A 19,823-nucleotide genomic window follows, 5' to 3' on the forward strand; every position below is an offset into this window, starting at 1 on the left:
TTCTAAACATCTGTCCAGAGGTTAGGGTCATTTTGAGCATGGATGAGAAGTTTATCCAAAACAATATGGAAAAGTCTATAAGCCACAGCAGTAAAATAGACAACACAGGTAAGCAGGAGTTAAAACCATATTGCTGTTGTTTTATAAACAATTCAAGACTTCTTAGGAAAAATCAGCCCCCAAGTCTCTTGGGATGTAAAGATAAATCTAACGGTTAAAACCAGAATACAAGTCTTGATTAAATTGCCTATAATATACAATTTGATGTTTTCAGTTTGATTTGCAAAATGAGAGTAAAAACAAAACAAAACAAAACAAATAGCATAGCCCTAGAAGAGAATGAATTAAAGACATTTGCCTCCCCCCTAACTTTCCATGATGCTTTGGGAATAAGCATCCTTCAAATTTGTTTTTTGGATGACCTTTATATCCATGGAGCAGGGAACTATAAAACTAACATTTGTAAGATACTATATGCTGGGTCCTGAGCAGAGCATCTTATCACAGTCATGAAAACAACCCTAGTTATACATGTTATCTTCTAACCATGTGATCTAAAATGACAAATTACTCATAATAACACTTTTATAAGCATTGCAAGATGCTCCTTAGTTGTGGAAAGATTCACTTAAAACCACTATACCGTACTTAGTGGGGGCAGAAGATTTTTTTATCAAAGCTTGAAAGGCAAAAGAGTTTTCTGCTATACTTTTCAGAATGACCCATTCTTGGTGGCCAATTCTAAAAACATGAGATGTGTTTGTGGGGTAGAGATGGGGTCCTCTTCTCTTCCTCTACCAATGTTGAGATGCCCAATATTGTTCTTTTGTGAGATTTGGTGTGAGAAGAACAAGAAAAGAATATACATGTGCACACTCACACACACATATACACACATATATGTATGTATATGGATTTATACCACACATATGTATGTATGTGCATGTTACATATGTATATATGTACGTGTGTGTATGTGTACCTATATACATACACATGTAAGTGTGTATATCATGGTGTCACCAGGTCAGCATTCATGGAGAACAGAATGTTTTCTGGGATGACATCAAGTTGGCAAATAACAGAATTTTTAAACTTTGTCCAGCTTAAAGTCTTATACACCCATGTTTTAGAAACATGGGAATAGAATGATATCAATTTTGGTCACATAGCAACGAGGGACAGACACAAAAATGCAAAGTTCTTACAAAGTGTCCTTAGCTTAGAAAAGAAAATTGGTTGGTTGAACTTTTAAAGAAGGAAAATATGACTTGGAACAAAGGGAAGCTACGAAATGACAGCACCTTGTCATTCTTAGAGTGAAGGGGAGGGGGAGGCAATTTGATAAATGCTAAAGAAGACAGAGCTGTATCCATTTTAACTTTTTACATGGCAGCATTTTGAATAGGCCATTCTAAGATGCTGATTAAATACACTGAGGCTGAGTCAAAATTAGACTTTTACCAAGTCTAAGTAGTGCATGAACTATAATAGATCTATTTCCAAGTCGCACAGAACCATCTTCTTTTCAACTGTGGCACAGAGGCTTTGAGAAAATTGTATATTAAGTGAAACTGTGTTAATTAAAGATGGATTGAGGCAGGTTTTATGCACTGATTCCTCCAGAAGGTTGTCCCTAAACACATAGTGAAATCTCAATTATTTTTCCATTAGCATGCTCTAGATAAAGACTTTTTCCTTCCTTTGCTGGTAAGTAAGAACTGCTTGGTATGCATATTTAAATAACAGTCTTACTGAGTTAGCTTTAAGAACTGGCTCTTAACATAATGGATGCATTACAATGTAGAGTAAAATGAAGGAGAAACATAAAGACCTCTAAGCACAAGAAAAGAGCAGGAGGTAATAGATATTGCAAGCTTCCAGCCATTTTCTAAGCCTTGAATTATGGTAATGGCATAAGTTAGCTCTAGCTCTGTTCAAACCCACTGGGCAAGAAATGGCACCCAGCCCTTTCCAAGTCACAGGTATATCTGTGGCTGCTTATGAAGCACACTACACAGAAAACAGCTTAATTGCCTATTATTTTAATGAGAAAGTGCTTTGTACAAGTTTCAAAGAACCAATTTCATGTTAACCAAAGAGGCCACACTTTGCACCCAGTCTCTGTCCCACAGGGATAGTTTTATGCAAAAAACCATCATTAGAGTGGAAGTCATCAAACTATTACTTTTCAGTCCATTTAGTTACAATGCTTTAAAAAAAAAAAAAAAAAAAAAAGTAGGGCAAAGGGAACTCTGATGACCGAACTAAGGTGTCTTTATTTTAGAGCCAAAGAAACCGAGGAGATCAAAAACCCTTAAGGAAGATCTATAAATGGATGGCGTTGGAGAAGATAATGCTAAGCAAAGTTAGCCAATCCCCCCAAAACAAATGCTGAATGTTTTCTCTGATATAGGAGGCTGTCTAATAGTGGAGTAGGGAGGCAAAGTGTGGAAGGATTAGATGAATTCTAGATAGGGAAGAGGGGTAAGAGGGAAAAGGAGGGGGCAGGGGATTAGCAAGGATAGTGGAATGTGATGGACATCATTATCAAAGTACATGTATGAAGACACAAATTGGGTGTAAACATACTTTATATACAGAGATATGAAAAATTGTGGTATATATGTGTAATAAGAATTATAATGCATTCTGATGTCATTTTTTTAAATCAATAAAAAAAAGAAAAGATCTAAATGAGCATTTTGCAAGTACACACCTGCCAATGAGATGTGTTTATGTAATCGTATTTAAGGATGAAATTGGAGTGTCTCTTTTCCCAGGCTCTGTCAAATCACTTACCACAAGTTTACCAGGAAAGGGTGCTCCAGGCCCTGCATGATCTGTAGCTCCTTGAAGACGTTCCTCACTTCGTTGCGCTCCACACACTTTTGTTTATTCATGTACTTCATAGCATACATCTTCTTGGTATCATTCTTCTGCACAATGCAGACCTAGGGGTGCAAACCCAAGTGAGCAAGTGACTAAGGACACAATGGAATGTGGCTATGAGGGACAAAACAGGACCTGTTCCTTAGCATGGCTGAGGTGCCCCATCACCTGCAAATTCTCTGATGTTAAAGTCCCCACTTAGCTCTGATTTCAGAGCAAAAATTTCCTTTTCTCCCCCCTGCATCAGATAAATTCTTGAATCACTGCTTTCTCAAACAAGTTGGCCTAGCTTTGCTTCTGGAATTATTTGGACAGCATTTAAATCTGCCTCCATATCAGGAATTGTCTAGTAACAACATCCTTATTCCTGCTTTAAGAGGCTGCAATGGGCATGGCTACATTGTCAAGTTGAACAGTACTGTGCAAACAGTGTCTGTTTACCCCCATAGGGGATGTAAAGAAAAGGACTCAAAGCACTAGAAACATCAAATACAATGTCCGTGTTTGTGAAATTTCCTTAGAGACCCATATAGTAGCTGATAAAGTGAAATGCAAATTTAATCTGAAGTATGAAATATTATTCTTAAAATATGTCTCCACTGAGAAACTAATAATCGGGGTTTGAATCTGGAAAGTTCTTACAAAATTTAGACTGTATATTTTTTTATGGTAGATTTTTGAAAATAAAAGCATTGTACATCTGGGAAAAATAAAATTGATATCAGGTGCTTCTTTTCTAGTGGAAAGAATTAACTCCACACTGACAAGATAACTACTACTGGAGATACAGCTGGTACAATTTGAAAATCATTCCACAATCTTAATATCCATTAGAATAGAGAGCAAAGAGTAGAGAACTCTGGAGAAAGTAAACAGATTCGACTTAAATGAGACAATTCTAAAAACAGGATATAGTTGTCATGTAGCTGCATTTCACATACTTTTTTAAAATTATGGTGATAATTTCATAAAAAAATCAATTATAAAACTTCTCTGAATTGCTTTTCCAAATGATCCAAATAACTCAATAATCTGAATGTTCTCAAACCCTCTGTTTCTTAAGCTATGCTGCTCTGCTGGTGGTTAATCAATTTGGTTCTCACCTTCCCAAAACTGCCTTTCCCAATGGCTCGCAAAATTTCAAAGTGGTCAAAGTTGACTGCAAAACAACAAAAAAGAAGAACATTATGAGTGATTATCAATTGCTCTTTAGTAGCTAATCAGTAATAAACAAAAATTGGTCTAAGCTGAAATACCATGTTTAAACCCACATGCCAATTACCTTAAATGCCAATTTATTCATCCAATAAAGACTTATTGGGCACAGTGCTCAGTGCCTAGGAGATATTAATAATCAAGTAAAAATAAAATATATGCTTTATGAAGCCTAAAGTAAATACAATAGGGGATCTATATAGATAGACTTATGGATTAAATAGTCATAAAATAAATGGAAAATTAAAACTCATGCAGAATGCTAAGAAAAATAGAGGTTGTAGAGCTCAAAGCACATAGATCAGGGGGTTGGGCACAGGCAGCAAGGTCAGGAGAAATACCTCTGAACACAATGATCATGAAAAGAGACCTGGTGCTAAAAGGACAGTGGCTCTACATAGGACCAGCACTTTAAAAATATTCTCCTTGTCTACTCTGTCCCTACAAACACTCCTTTTATCTAAATGATTTCAGTTTCCCAAACAGGAAAGGTCTATGCCCATAAGTCTGCAGAATAAGCTCATCTCCAACGCATAGAGAGCTAACAGATAAGGATGTTTATGTGTACAGAAGTCCATTCAAAAGTGCTCTGAAACTGAGATGACCATCCACATGTGCCAGTTTAAATCTTTGGCTCCTAGCAGTAGGAAGCAGCAGAGGTTTAGTGTGCAGGCTGCAAGGTCTCTGAGGTGAATGCTCATGAATGCTTGGTGATGGGAAGAAAAAACTCTATAGTTTCTCCCTGACTGGTGACAATCTTTCCTTTCTTGCCCTGATGACCTTGAAAAATATTTGACCTTGTTTACTGGTTCTGAAATAAGAATATAGATGGATAAATTCATATGAGCAATTTCAAGAGTATTTTCAGAAAATATAGTGAAACTCTACAAGAGGCTACTCATCTCTTTGAAAGACCTGCTTTGTCCCTTTTTTTTTTTCAAGAATAATTAGATTATCCCCTTCTGAAGAGCAAAGAGGTGGTAAGGGGTCAGCTGGAGATCTTGCTGAGTTTTCTGAAGGTCAAAAATTTTTATTTTTATAAATGGCTTCATTGCCTCCTCTTCTGAACTTCCAAATAAAACCCTACTCAAGCACGCAGGGAGTCTGTATTTTATATATCTTACTGGATTTGGAGTCAAAATAACCATACGACTTGAGATAAAAGATAGTCTTTTTCCTCCCCCTGGATTTCCTGCCCCTCAGAACACTCCCAACTCATGTAAGGAGAGGCAAACTCTGCAGTTCCCAGAGTCCAGCACAGTAATTCACACTAGGTGAGTTCCCAGAAAATCAATCAAATCAAGCTAAAAGGACGCACAAGAGCCCTCAAACAAAGGCTTCTTGTAAATATGAGCCATGTAAGCATCTGGGTCCCCTAAAGCCGTGTCTTCTAAGCTGTTAGAAATAAAATCAGCAGTCCTAAGAAACAGTAACCTTTTAAATGAAATAGAACAGACTAGAAAGTACCAGAAATGCCTCAAATGAGATAAGAGTACTATTACCTGGAAAACTTTTGTTTTAGTTTTATGTATGTGTATAGATACGTGATTTTTTTGAACTTGAGTTGGGATCAAAATAATTTATACAATACTTTTATACAGTTTCTCTGGAGTTTCATACTAAAATAAGAAAAGCAATATTTTCTGTACACTTAACGTAAGAGTCTGAGTTATTTACCATAGTAGTGCTGAAAAAAAAAACTGATCAGAATTTATCTAAGAGTCCAAAGTTTTATCTTGAGTAAATCCAATATCTCAGTGTGATTTTTCAACTAGCAGCCTAGACTCCAATGCTGTAATGATACTTTGAATCTCCAGGCATTATATCTAATATCATTGTTATATTAATCCATTCCATGAATCATGTCTATTTATAAAGCATTTTATATTTTAATGGAAATAATAAAGGATTACATATTAGGTTCCTAGTAAATTTGCACTAGCAAAACTGCCTAAATTAATGTATCCTCCCACTTTTTCAGGTCTTGGAAAAGTGACAGGCCTGATTTAGAGAGGAGGCATCTCATTTATTTCTTTTTGTCTAGTCGGTCAAAGAAAGAGCAGACTCTGGTCCAAACCACACTTCCACTTATAACAACACAACCTAGGAAGAGAGCCAGTGGCAGGAGAGAAGTGACAGGAGAGGCTTTTATTGAATCCTTTCTTAAATGCCCAACAACAGAATCACTAGTAAGGAGGAAGCTAATTTGAAAATGGAACCAAACCCCATAAATTCTGACAAAATAAGAAAGGGGGGGTGGGAGGGAGGGAGGGAAGAATTCAGAATTATGGATATTTTGTCAACAGAAATCCAATAGTATTATAGGTATACAGGATGTGCCTAAGGGGGAAAACTTTCTGGTCCTGGACCTGAGCTCTTATGCACTATTTTCATGGTTGTCTTTGTGTTATTCTTAGGGTGTGTCTACTCATCCCAGCAGTAGAATCTGAAGAAGCCACACAGAACTTCTACCTCTCTCCTTTTAGAATTTACATGAGTCAAATCTGATTTTCCAAGACTTTCCCTAAACATAAGAATGTTGATTCTGACACCCAGGTTTGATGCTGTTATTTTCTTTCTACTATTTTTGTTATCACCTCCTAATCTCAACATTTTATGCAATCAACAGTTTTGAAGGAAAGAAAATAGAAAACCCATTTTACAGTTTGGAATTTCACCATGACCCCTGGAATTTAGAACATTCTAGAAGGTAAAGCAGAAATTCTATTTCTTCTTATTTTTGAGGTGAAAATATCTGAAAAACATTTTATTTATTTTCCTAAAAAAATTGATTCCAGCTTTAGTAAGGACCAAATCACAAACATATGGGAGTCTGTTGAGAACAGTACATCTTGCTGTTTATGTAAATCTTTCTATTGAGGACGGAACAAGGACAGCAGCTGTGTGACCCTAGATGAGTTGCTCAGTCTTTCCAAATCACAATGTCCCATCTATAAAATGAAGCTAATTAAACCTAACTCACATGTGGCTTTGAAGATGAGACACTAAACCGGAAGTGTAATGTCTGGCCTACTGAAAACTAAAAATTGCAAATCATTTTTTAAAAAGTACAATTATTCAACGAAAATTAGGCTTCTTTCCTTTCCAAATGTTCAGTTCCTCCCCACAAAGCCACCACTGCTAACAAACTCTTGCATATCCTTTAAGAGATTATCTCTGCATATGTGTATTTTTTGACAGCAAAAGCAATATGCTGTCATTTTCATAGGACTATAGACTGCTAAGATCTTTCTAAACCTATTGTCTCTGTCCATTCATACCATCCCTTACAAATATTTTAAACAGCTCCTTTGTTTTCTATTATGTAGTGTAGCATAAAACAGTTTTATCAATGAGATTTGAAAGATGATTTAATTACCACTATTACCATCAATACTATTTCAGATATACTTGATGAGCTCTTGTGCATTTTTGTGGACTAAAATTTATAGAAGTAAATCTGCTGGCGAAAGTGTATGCAAATTGTATAGTGTAACAGGTATTGTCAGTAGCACTCCAAGGATGTAAAAAACGTGTAATACAGCTTTCTATCCACCACCTTGCCAACACTATGACATCAACTCTCTAGGATTTGACAATGAAAAAGACTGAATTATTGATTTATCATATGTGTCTTTAATAATCAGCAAAGCTGTATATGAGTATCCATGTTTTTTCCAGAAATCTGCCTATTCTCATATTTTTCCTATTGTTATGAGTCATTGGCCTTTTCGATTTGCAAGTGCACTTAAAAATATTAAGTAAGCTGGATGCGGTGGTGCACACCTGTAATCCCAGTGGCTGGGGACACTGAGGCAGAAGGATCACAAATTCAAAGCTAGCCTCAGCAACAGTGAGGCACTAAGCAATTCAGTGAGACCCTGTCTCTAAATAAAATACAAAATAGGGCTGGAGATGTGGCTTAGTGGTCAAGTGCCTCTGAATTTAATTCCTGATTACTCCCCCCCCAAAAAAATTAAGTAAATTAATTATCTCTTTTAACATCTCAGAAATATTTTTTTCTAAGCTGTCCATTTGGCTTTAAAACATTTTAAGATTGTAGGAGTTTCAAATTTTATAGTCAAATGTATTCATCTTTTCCTCTTGTCCCACTGTAACTGGGTTTTTTCATCTTCGAGATTGTTTTGAAAACATGCGCTTCTCTTTTAAATTAACAGTTTTGACATGGAGTTTTATAGTTGCAAATGCTTTCATTTTTTAAATCTTTTACTCAAATATTTACCTTACAGTAAATTATGTTGCACTTACTCAATATGATCAGGATATAAGTTTCTAAATTCCAAGTTTTCAAAACAATTGGTAATTTCTTCATATGCATTCATGCCAATGTGGGTGCTAAGAAGTAGATGCTTCTGAAGTGTTTTGCAAGAATATCCTCTTAAAGTACGTCCCCTGAATCTTGCTTATGCTGATAATTTTTTAGTAAATGTTTTGCTTACACAGTACAATGTTAAATTCCAGTGCTATATGGTCACACTTAGTTGCAGGTTAAACCAGTGCAGTCTGATTAAGTAAGGAGTTCCAAAATCAGGTAAATTCCCCAGAGGAGAGGAAAAATAGTGAATCAAAGTCTTAGCTACCCTTTTTTGTGTGTACTTAATTTGTTACACAATTTTTCTACTTAAATATGACACTGCTTAGGGCTTATAGCAAAGTCAGTTTAACATGAAAGCAATAATTGCTTGGCTGGCCACAGGTTCAGCTCTGCTCTCCAATCTAGAGTACTTGATTTTTCTTTTCTTTTTTCTTTTTAATTTTTTTTCTTTTTCTCCACAATAGCAAGGCTCTGAGAGTAGTGCGATAAAGGCACTGAGACATGGCTCCTTGAACTCAGTTCTACATTCACTGATAACTCATAATTACTGATTGCTCAGTCAACAACAGCTGGGTATTGTGCTAGGTCCTGGGAGAGACAAATCCAAGATTATCTGCCCACCTGGGGCTTACAGTCTAGTGGAACAAGAGAATAATTTATCATAATCAATATTCAACCTTTATGTAAGGGTATCTACCATTATTCCAAGCACGTTACACAGTTTATCCTAATTTTTTACTAGCTCTATGAAATGATACTACTATTATTGCCATTTTCTTAGATGGAAAAACTGCAGCCCAAGGACACAAAGTAATTTTCTTAAGGCCAAAGTAGGTAACTGACAGAGCGTAGAGACCTGTTCAATAGGATTCAATAGCTGCCCTCAAACATTGTTCTTCACCGCATTCCATAAAACACAGAATATCAATTGTGCTTCTCTTCCGTTCATAGAAAGAAATGGTACAGAACCAAGCCAGCCCAAATCCCAACAATGTTCCTATCTCTGCTTCTCCTGTTTTGATGCAGGCACTTTCATTTTTCATGGACCCTGTCTTACAACCTAAGTCCCACCAAGTGCTTGCAGTCACTGGTACCTGTCACTCATCACAACCCAGACCCCAAGCTGGAAGCCCTGGTCTGGATGTGAGATTATCACCCAAGCCATTCCAAACTTATGCTGGATTTACTAATTTGGAATCAATGTTTCTTCCTCTGTCACAAAATTTCCAGAACATGAAAATAACTGAATGAATGCAGAAAAACAGGTCAGCAGGTCATGAGAACAAAGCCAATACATGACATAAAGCAGAATCAAAGACAAGAGGCAAGCCCTGATGGCATTAAAATGTCTGGCTTCATATCCATATAAGTCTTATTTTGATTACTCTGCAGTATCTCCAGTGTCCTTCCAATAATTCAATTTTTTTTAAGTAAAACTAATTCAAGTTCCACGCAATGCAAGCATCACCGCTGTAAGGAGAAGATCAGAGTGTGATGGGAACATAGAGCAGGAAAAGCCAACCTAGTCCAGGGGATCCAAAAAGCATCCTGGAGGAGATCATTCAAACCTGAGAGAAACGTTGCTAAGGATTTGATCCCTCACTTCTTTCCTATAAATCTTCTTCATTTAATTCCTGCATTTGCATCTTATTTTGTTTTCTGTTGCTATAACAAGATATCCAGGACTAGATAATTTATAAAGATGCATGATTTGTAGTCAGGGAAGTCCTAGAGCATAGCTCTGACATCCGGTGAAGTCTTCCTACTGCATCACAACATGGAGGCAGGCAACACATGGCAAGACAGAGCAAGTGTGTCAGCTCAGATCTCTCTTCCTCTTTTAAGCCACCAGTCCTATCATGGGGACCCATCCTGATGACATATCTAATTCCAATTACCCTCCCCAATGTTCTACTTCCGAATACCACAACGTGTGAATTTGGGTATTAGGTTTCCAACATCTAAAATCTGAGGATACATTCAAGCCACAACAATTGGTGTATCAGCAAGATAATTCCCCAGGAAGACAGATGAAGTAGATAACTGTAATATAAGTAATGTACTGTACTGAGAGCCACATGAGTAGTCCTACAATGATTCCGAATTATGTTCACCCATCACCTCAAATGAATACTGTTTTAAAAATGCATACTCGTGGACCTCATATGAATCAAACTCTCTTGAGGCTGGACCTGGGAATCTGATTTTGGTAGTTCTTGGGAGGATTTTGATAAAACCTTCCTGGAATCTGTCTGCAGATATGTAATTAGGAATCATTGCACCAAACAGTAAAAGCCACAGGATTTCTAAGGTGGGAAAAATCTCTTTCTACTTCAGAAGACAAAAATCTTCATCTAGGCTTGGCAGAATAGGTAGTAATTCAATAGGTGGTCAAGCAGAGGAGGGCAGGAAGATTGCACTTACTGAGTGACCTGAACCCCAAGGTGAAGACATTCTCCATTGACATGTATGGATTGAATTGATTGATTTTTTTACACATATAGAACATAATTTTTCGTATCTCTGGTTGTACACAAAGTATAGCCACACCATTTGGGTCTTTATACATGTACTTAGGGTAATGATGTCTATCTCTGAATTGATTGTCTTTAATTCTCCCCTTCCAACCTCACCCCCATCTCTGTCTCAAGCAGATTTATACTCGTGTCTATAAATGATTAATATTGCACATCTGTTTTCTGCATGTGCCTCAACTGAGGTCACAGATAATGATGCTAATCCTGTCTATTAAGTATTACATGTAAGGTGCAATCCAGTGACTTTAATATGTATTATTTTATTTAATCCTTGATAAAACAGCATGAAGTGGTAATAATACTATCAGTATTTTATAGATGAAAAAGTTAACTCCTCCCAAGGATTGGACTTAAATCTAACTTTGTGTGGCTCCAATTTCTATAATTTTGATAATATGATAAGTCCCAAATGTTTCAGAATATAATGACTCTGAACATGAAACTTCAGGTTTGGGTGTTTGCTGTACTATTTTCTAGCAATTAACTTTAAATACATTACTTAATGTCTCTAAATTTCAATTTCCTCTTCTGTAAAATTTTGACCATATATAGCTTCCAAAGTTATTATGAGGACTAATGAAATAAGCCATATCAAAGGTGCTTATCAAGTATTTTTGGCAGAAAAAAAAGGAACTCAATATATACATTATTAATATCACCATGATCATTATTACTATTTCTGTTTTTGTTATTACTGTAGTTATTAGATGAGCTACCTTGGCATCGGCCCAGAATTATCACTTTTATGGTCAAAATATTAGGCAAAATGATGTAGGGACTTCCCACATCACCAACAGTGCCAAGAATATAGATTCTGAAGGCAGACTCTGGGCTTGTCTTGTTCATCCCTAAATCCACACTACTAGAACCATTTTGTGCATGTAGCAGGTGCATAATAGACACTTGTTAATTAAGATAGGAAGGAATGGGGTATTGTCATTCGTAGAATTCAGATGGCTTTGGAGGGAAATGTTTAAAGACCTTTTCTTTCATATTGACTTCCTTAAACATCATCATTTACAGTATGTACTTCCCAACAAGAGTCTTCTAGAAGACCTACTATCAAGAGACTTCATAATGAAGTAGGTAACAAAGTCTCCACTTCTCTGCAGACAGTGGATTTATATCCCCAAACCTGAAGGACTGACTATTCATTCCTTGAGCTCAGAAGTGTTGAGAACTGCCATTTCCCACACCATCTACCTCGTAATAACCATGTCTCCTAATTGAGGACATGAATGGAAACCCTGCAGCAACAGAAGGATAATTAACAGCGGGAGTCAGAGGGTATTTGCTTTGTCAGAGCTGCACGATCTTTGAACAGAAGTAAATGTATCTCACTATGGTAACAGAAAGGCACTAACATTAAATTATAGTCTACCAAGCCATGGTAGAATCAGCCTCTTTTCTAAGTCCTTCTCATTTTTAAGACTGAACACTGTATAGTTTGCCAAGGAAAGGAGAAAAGGGACAGCCAAAATTTAAGCACTGATTCAAAAAGACTCCTCTTCAGGTTTTGCATAAATTAGATGACTGTTTCTTTTGTCACGCTGCATTCCCAAATGGAATCAGTTATAAAGAAAGGCGCACTTATGTCCTTTTAAGACAGCCAGAGCAAGATAGGAAAGAAGATGGAATCACAATTCCAGAAGCCCCAGCTTTGCTGGCAAATCAAATCAGCATTCACAGAGCATCTGTGGGCCCTGACTCGGCTAGGTCCTGGTGGGACTCAGTCACATCCTCAGAAAATATACACTCTCCAAGGGGAGGGAAGACTGAATTGTCTGTGAGAAGATTCACTCAGCAAACTAAGAACATGAACCTGAATAATCAAATACCCTTGCTCATTTTTTATTATTTTATTTCATTTGCTATTCTGCATGTATCTTTAGAACCCAAACTCTCACCTTTATGGAAGCAAATACGCGTGAATAAATAGATAGGTTAGACAGGTAACAAAGAAACACCTGAACGCAATCCAGTGTTAACTCACATGGTGCACAAAGAGGCACTACAGACCTCCAGAGATGTGGGAGAGTGGCAAGGCATAATAATTTTGTTTTATGGGTTTTAATGACAATTGACTGCTTTGATGAAAGATAAAAATGACATGAGTTAGTGAAGGTAGCACTGGAATCCTAGAATCCCACCATTGACAAGACCTACGACATTAGGAAGTTTATCTGGTCTTCCTGAGATTCAATTTCTTATTTGCAATCAAGTTTATTTTAAAAAATAAAAATTATGTTTGACATAAAAATACAGAAAAGTAAAGAGAAGAAAAACAAAACCATGAAAATACAGTCATATTTTGGTCTACTTCAGTCCTTAAAGCATTTTTGTTTTTATCCAAGTTATGTATCTACATCTGTTTTCGTATGTCATTTTAAGGAATGAAATATTTATAAAAGGTTTGCCATTTTAAAAAACATAAAATAACAGTCTCATGATCCACTCGTCCCTTCTCTCTGCTAAAGGGCAACCCCTTTACCTCTTAGTTTAATATTCAGTAGTTTCCATCGTATCTTTAAATGATATAACTTCATTGGCCTTTCTTTTCAGTGTTAGGCATTAGTACTGAATTTTCATGAAGATAACGATTCAGCTCACTTTCTTGCTCTTTGGGTTTTAATCCCCGCCTGCTCCCCTCTTTCTAATGTAGCTGTATCTGGCATACTGATTTGGATGAGATCATCATTCTACATTCCCGTTCTTCTGAGTACATAAATGCCATGCTCCGTGGAGTCACGTAGTAAACTATGGTTAGTTATTGTGCTCCATTCTTGCACAATGTTCATCTTCCCTGTTAATAATTGTCTTGTTTATACATGTGCTTGCTTTTCTATATGTTTTCCCCTAATTCACTCTCAACCTCCTCTCTAGCCATCCAATTCTCTCTCATTATGTTCAGTCTCCTTGGTCACACTGTCACCCTGCTGAGAATGCCTCCCAGAGCCCCCTGACCTCCTCCAGGCTGGACTGTTCCTCTATTGCCAAGCAGTTGTCTTCCATCACATCACCTTCCTTCACATCACCCTGAGGTCCCTTTGCTCCTCTTTTAATGTCGTGTCTCTTACTTCACCCTCTTATTAATGAGCACATCCACAACAGCCTTGTAAGAAAGTTTACACAGGAGATACATTTTCAAAATATTATATATATGAAAAATTCTTTTATTCTACTCACCCTTAATTGGTAGTTTGCCTAAGTATTAAATTCTAGGTTGGTTATTACTTGCTTTGAGAAATCGAAATCATTGTTCTCCTTTTCCAGCTTTGCATGTTGCTGTTGAGAAGGCTAAAGCCATTTTAATGCCTGGTTCTTTGGACATAATAGTTTTCTCCTCTAGAAGCTTCAAGTATCAAATATTTGATGTTTGTTGTTTTGGTTTGGTTTTTGGTACTGGGGCCAGGGGTGCTTAACCACTGAACCACATCCCCAGCCCTTTTTAGTTTTTATTATGAGACAGGGTCTCACTAAGTTGCTGAGGCTGGCCTGAACTTGTGATCCTTTTGCCTCAGCCTCCCAAGACACTGGGATTACAGGTGTGGACTAATCACCTAGCTTCCTATATTTGTTTTTAATGTTTTGAAATTTCTTGACAATATGGCTGTTGGATTCAGTGTCAGGTCTTTCCCCATTAATTATATAGTTCCCCACCTACTATTTTCTCTTTCTTTCTATATATTTTATTATTTAGAAAAAAAGAATTCAGATTGGCCTTTAAATGTTCTTGAATGTACCTTTTTACCTCCTATCTCTTTGTTTTCTCATTCTGATAAATGTTCTTAAGTTCATCTTGTAAACCTTTGAATTTTTTCACTAAGGTTAATTTTTTTTCCTCAAAATAATTTTTTTGCTCTCTGAACTTTATTTTCCTGGTATCCTTTTTTTTTTTTTTTTTAATTTTTTATCCTGGTTGTTTGTTGTATCTTTCCTCCATGTCTCTGAGAGTTTCCCTTAGATCCTAGTTTTTTTGTTGTGGTTGTTGTTGTTAATTTGTCTCTGTCTCTATTGGTCTTATTAGAAACCTTTCCCAGATGTCTGAAGATTCTGGCTGTCTGCTCATGTTTAAGGAACGCAGCCCCTCTTGGGGAAGTGCCAGGCACCTGGATGTGCTCCAAGTACAACTTCCAGCTGTGGCTAGGGTGTTGAGTTAGAAAAATTCCCACATCCATAACCTTGGCTCTTCTTTCTTCCTTCTTGGGTGGGTCAAAATCTCCAGGAAAAGATTCTGTCACATCCTCTTGTCTCAAGGACATGAATGTTCCCACACTGAGAGGTAAGAGATTTGAAAATTGCCAAGTGGGAAGAGAGGGCCAGGGCCACAGCAGCTAACAAGTACCCACCCATTTAGCTGACCTCCCCATCTTCTGCCAGGCATCCGCCACACTCTAATATGCAGGCTCATTCCTGGTAAGAAAACATACTTTGCAAAGAATAAAATATGGTGGGCTTCAGATACCTCAGGATCGACCACGCTGCAGATCCTCAGAAAACTGGGAATGGAACCACCATTTGACCCAGCTATTCCACTCTTTGGTTTACACCTAAAGGACTTAAAATCAGCATACTATAGTGATGCAGCCACATCAATGTTTATAGCAGCTCAACTCACAATAGCTAAACTATGGAACCAACCCTCAATAGATGAATGGATAAAGAAAATGTGGAATATTACTCAACCTTAAAGGAGAGTAAAATTATGGAATTTGCCAGTAAATGGTTATAGTTGGGGAATATCATGCTAAGTGAAATAAGCCAATCCCACAAAACCAAAGGCCAAATGTCTTCTCTAATATGTTTTCTCTAATTCACAATGTCAGGGGGCACTAGGGAAGAATAGCGTTACCTTAATTAGGTAGAGGGAAGTGATGGGAGGGGAAGGGAGGGGATGAGGGGATAGGAAAGATAGCAGAATGAAACAGACATTATTACTGTATGTATATATGTGACTACATGACCAATATGATTCTGCAACATGTATGCTCATAAAAATGAGAAATTATATCTCATCTATGTATGGGATATATCAAAGTGCATAAATGCATTCTACTGTCATGTATAACTAATTAAAACAAATTTAAAAATTAAAAAAAAATAGTGGGGTAGGTTTTTTTTTTTCTTTTATTCCTTTTGCTGTGGTGATAGAAGAGCCATGGAAGTTTCTAGATGTATTTACAAATAATCCCTACCTTAGATCTCCCCTTCCCCGCTCCCAAGGACTCTGGTGTGAGCCTAGCTGTGTCTCAGCTTTCCCTACAGGCAGCCTGGACTCTGTTCTCTTGGTTCTTCTTGTCTGTCTGCTTTCTAGCTTCTGCAGTGTTGATAGTGACATCTTTTCTACCCTTCTCTTCATCTTTATGGGCCTTGATCTTAAAATAGATTTTTTGTCTCCTGTTAGTGGGATTTCCAGAAGAGAAGAAAAATGGAAGAATGTGTTCCATTCACCATCTTTCTCCAGAAGTTGTACTTGTCTTTTTCTCATCTATAAAATGGAAATTATAGTACCCACCTTATAGGGGTGAGTGGGAATTAAATGAAATATTGTATATTAACACACACCAAGAGTTTAGTAATCACTCAATAAATAAGGGCTACTTTTGTTTTTGAAAGAAAGCAGTTCACAGCAGGAGTCACAGGCAATCACCTCTACCATTCTATGGCTCTGTGACCTGGCTAATGGTTTTTTAAAAAGTCATTTTAGAATCATATTCTTATTCAAATAAAGGATGATAAAAGCTTTCTTACTTGTACCTGAAGGGCATTTTAAGAGTCAGGTTGGTAAGAGGATGAGCAAATCCTAGAAGTGCAGAGCACCCTCCCTGGACACTGGTGGCAGAAGGCCTGGGGGAGGATCCGGCTCCTCCTCTTCTAGCCTGTGAACTCACAGGTTTTCTCACCTGGATGAGTCTCAATCCTCTACTCTGTCAATCAGTGTGGCTGACTGTCTCTTCACACTATCTGATGAGATTAAAATGAGATGAGCTGAGAAAAGTACCAGGTTTTGAGACCCACTCTTACACACAGAGGTCTCTCTTATTCTACCTGGCAGACGCCTCTGCATTCTTCTCTGACTCAGCTCTAGCTTTTCTAGATTGAAGATCTTCTGTGAAGCTCCCCAAAGAGAATAGTGAACTGCTGTGTATGACTGCAAGCACATTTTTTGACATTCTTAGTGTATTTTAATTATACAAAATAATGGATCTCATTGTGAAATATTCAGACATGTAAATAAACATATTAGATCATATCCACCTCCACTATTTGACTTTACCCTCCTCTTCCCTTTCTGAAATAGGCTTCCTGCTACTTTCATATCATCTCATTTTTACCTAGACGCCACACAAGGGAAAACAGGTGGTACCTGTCTTTCTGTGTCTGGCATTACATGATTTCACTCTTCTTTATGGTTGAATAGCATGCCGGGGTGTGTGTGTGTGTGTGTGTGTGTGTGTGTGTGTGTGTATCTCACATTTTCTCTACCCTGATGGGCATTCATCCACTGATGGGCACCAAGACTGATTCCATAACTTGGCTATTGGGCCTCCATAAATGTGGGCATCACACAAGCACATTCTTAGGTTTGGGACAAGATGAATTCCTTTGATGATTCCATGGACCCATTCTCCAAAAGGAAAAAAAAAAAAAACACACAAATATACAAACTAATCTCTGAAATATAATTTATAGGGTTTCTCAGAATTCTATTTATGAATCCCATGTTTAGAATTAGAGGTGCTCACCAGGCATGGTGGCACATGCCTATAATTCTAGCTGCTCAGGAGGCAGAGGCAGTGGGACTACAAGTCGAAGGCCAGGCTCAACAATTTATCAAGACCCTGTCTCAAAATTAAAAAGTCAAAAAGGGCTGGAAAGTAGTTCAGTCTTTTTTTTTTTTTTTTTTTTTTTTTGCGGGTGGTGGTGCTGCGGGGTGGATACTGGGGATTGAACCCGGATTTAACCACTGAGCCACATCCCCAATCCTTTTTTTTTTTTTTTAAATTTTGAGACAGGATCTCACTAAGTTTCTTAGAGCCTCACTAAGCAGCTAAAACTAATCTCAAACTTGCAATCCTCCTGCCTCAGCCTCCCAAGTCATTGGGATTATAGGCTTGCACCACCACCGCAACCTGCTGTAGTTCAGTCTTAAAGCACTTCTCGGTCTAATCCCCAGTACCTGCTTCCCCCTCCAAAAAAAAAAAAAAAGAAAGAAAGAAAAGAAAGAAAAGGAAAGAAAAAATTTAGAGCTCCTCTAAATGAAATAAATATTTTACCTTCTAAACCAAAATCCTGACATAAAGCATTTAACATAAACTCCTTCACAAACCTAAGGATTATCACATTTGTTAGCACTTTGGAATTCATTGTTTGTGAAGCAATATGTTAGACATTTTATTTTCATTATTTCATATAATTCTTATTGTCCCCAATACAACTTGAAGAGATCAAGGTCACAGAGCTAATCACAGTGGTGCTATCACAAACCAAGGAACACCTGGGTTTGCCAGATGTTGGAAGAAGCCAAGGAGTGTCATCCCCTAGAGGGTGTAGAGAGAGCATGGCCCTACCAACAATTTGACTTCTTGCCTCTGGATCTCTGAGACAATAGATTTCTCTTGTTTTAAGCCATTCCACCTGTGATACTTATAATAGCAGCCCCAGGAAACTAATGCAGTGTTTGACTTCAAACGCTAAACTCTTTGCCACTAAACAGCAGCACATCCTTTTCATATCCAACTCAAACCACAAATGTGGTTAAATGTTAAAAGGCAGAAGAAATACTGACTAGTTGTAATTCCAATTACATATTCCTAGAACTCAATAAAAAAATGGAAGAACATTCTTCCTGTTTGAGAAGTAGACTGGAGAAAGCTGTGAAGCAGAGCAAGAGAACAGCTGTTAGGATCCTCAAAGACAGGGTTTCTGAATTCTATTATATCTCCCGTGTTTCACGCTCAACACTGGAGGAAGGCTAAGATGAAGAACTTCTGTTGTGCATTATTTCTGTTCTTAACTGAATTTGCTGACCATTGAAATTGCCTGTGGTCAGCACATTCTGAATAAGAAGAAAAATGTTATGTCCTGGCCTAAGCACCCAGTCCTTCAGTGTAAGTGAGCAAAAGCTGCGCATGACTGACAGTGACATACAGACTACAGATTTGGGCATAATTCTTAGCTGTCTATGGGGTTCCTTCTTGAAAAATATTCTGCAGGAAACAGAAGCAGTCTAAGGATAAGGATAAATGCAGTGCAGCATGGTAAATGTCCGAAATGGCTGAAGTTTAAGAGTTTTCTTTGAGCAATTCCACTCCAAGATTTATACTCCAAAGCTTTTAAAGCAGACTCAAGCAAATACTTGTACACGAATGTTCACAGCAGCATTGTTCACAGGAGTTCAAAAGTAGAAACAACCCAAGTGTCCAGAACACATAAATACATAAGCAAAAGGCAGTATACATGTAAAATGGAACACTATATAGCTATAAATAGGAATGAAGTTCTGATACCTGCAACAACATGAATGAACCTTGAAAGCGTATTAAATAAAATGAGTGAAACACAAAAGGACAAAAATCAGATGATTCTGCTCACATGAATTCATAGGGTCAGAAAGGGGAATTCAGTTATCAGTAGCACCGGGTAGAAGGAACTGCATTATTGTTTAGTGGTTACAGTGATTCTGTTTGGTAAGAAGAAAAATTTTTAAATATGGCTGGTGACGGTGGTTCCACAACATTATGACTACTTAATGCTGCTGAATTGTAGACTTAAAAGGGTTCAAATGGTAAATTTTATGTTATGTTTGGTTTTCCATTGTAAAAAAAAAGCATAAAACCATT

At 37.3% G+C, this 19,823-nt stretch overlaps 1 protein-coding gene across 1 annotated transcript in view; it reads right to left on the reverse strand.

Moving 5' to 3' along the window:
* Positions 1–19,823, reverse strand: part of STK32A (serine/threonine kinase 32A) — a gene marked incomplete at its 3' end in the record, with an annotated part of 113,985 nt that overhangs the window by 80,624 nt on the left and 13,538 nt on the right. The window contains exons 2-3 of the mRNA XM_081303817.1: positions 3,996–4,051; positions 2,803–2,954 (exon numbers count right to left, since the gene is read on the reverse strand). Of these exons, the coding sequence (XP_081159943.1) occupies positions 2,803–2,954; positions 3,996–4,051 (208 nt within the window). The remainder of the gene's footprint in view (positions 1–2,802; positions 2,955–3,995; positions 4,052–19,823) is intronic.

This window comes from Spermophilus citellus, assembly GCF_964194105.1.
Source record: "Spermophilus citellus genome assembly, chromosome: 1".
In the NCBI taxonomy this organism is placed as follows: domain Eukaryota; kingdom Metazoa; phylum Chordata; class Mammalia; order Rodentia; family Sciuridae; genus Spermophilus; species Spermophilus citellus.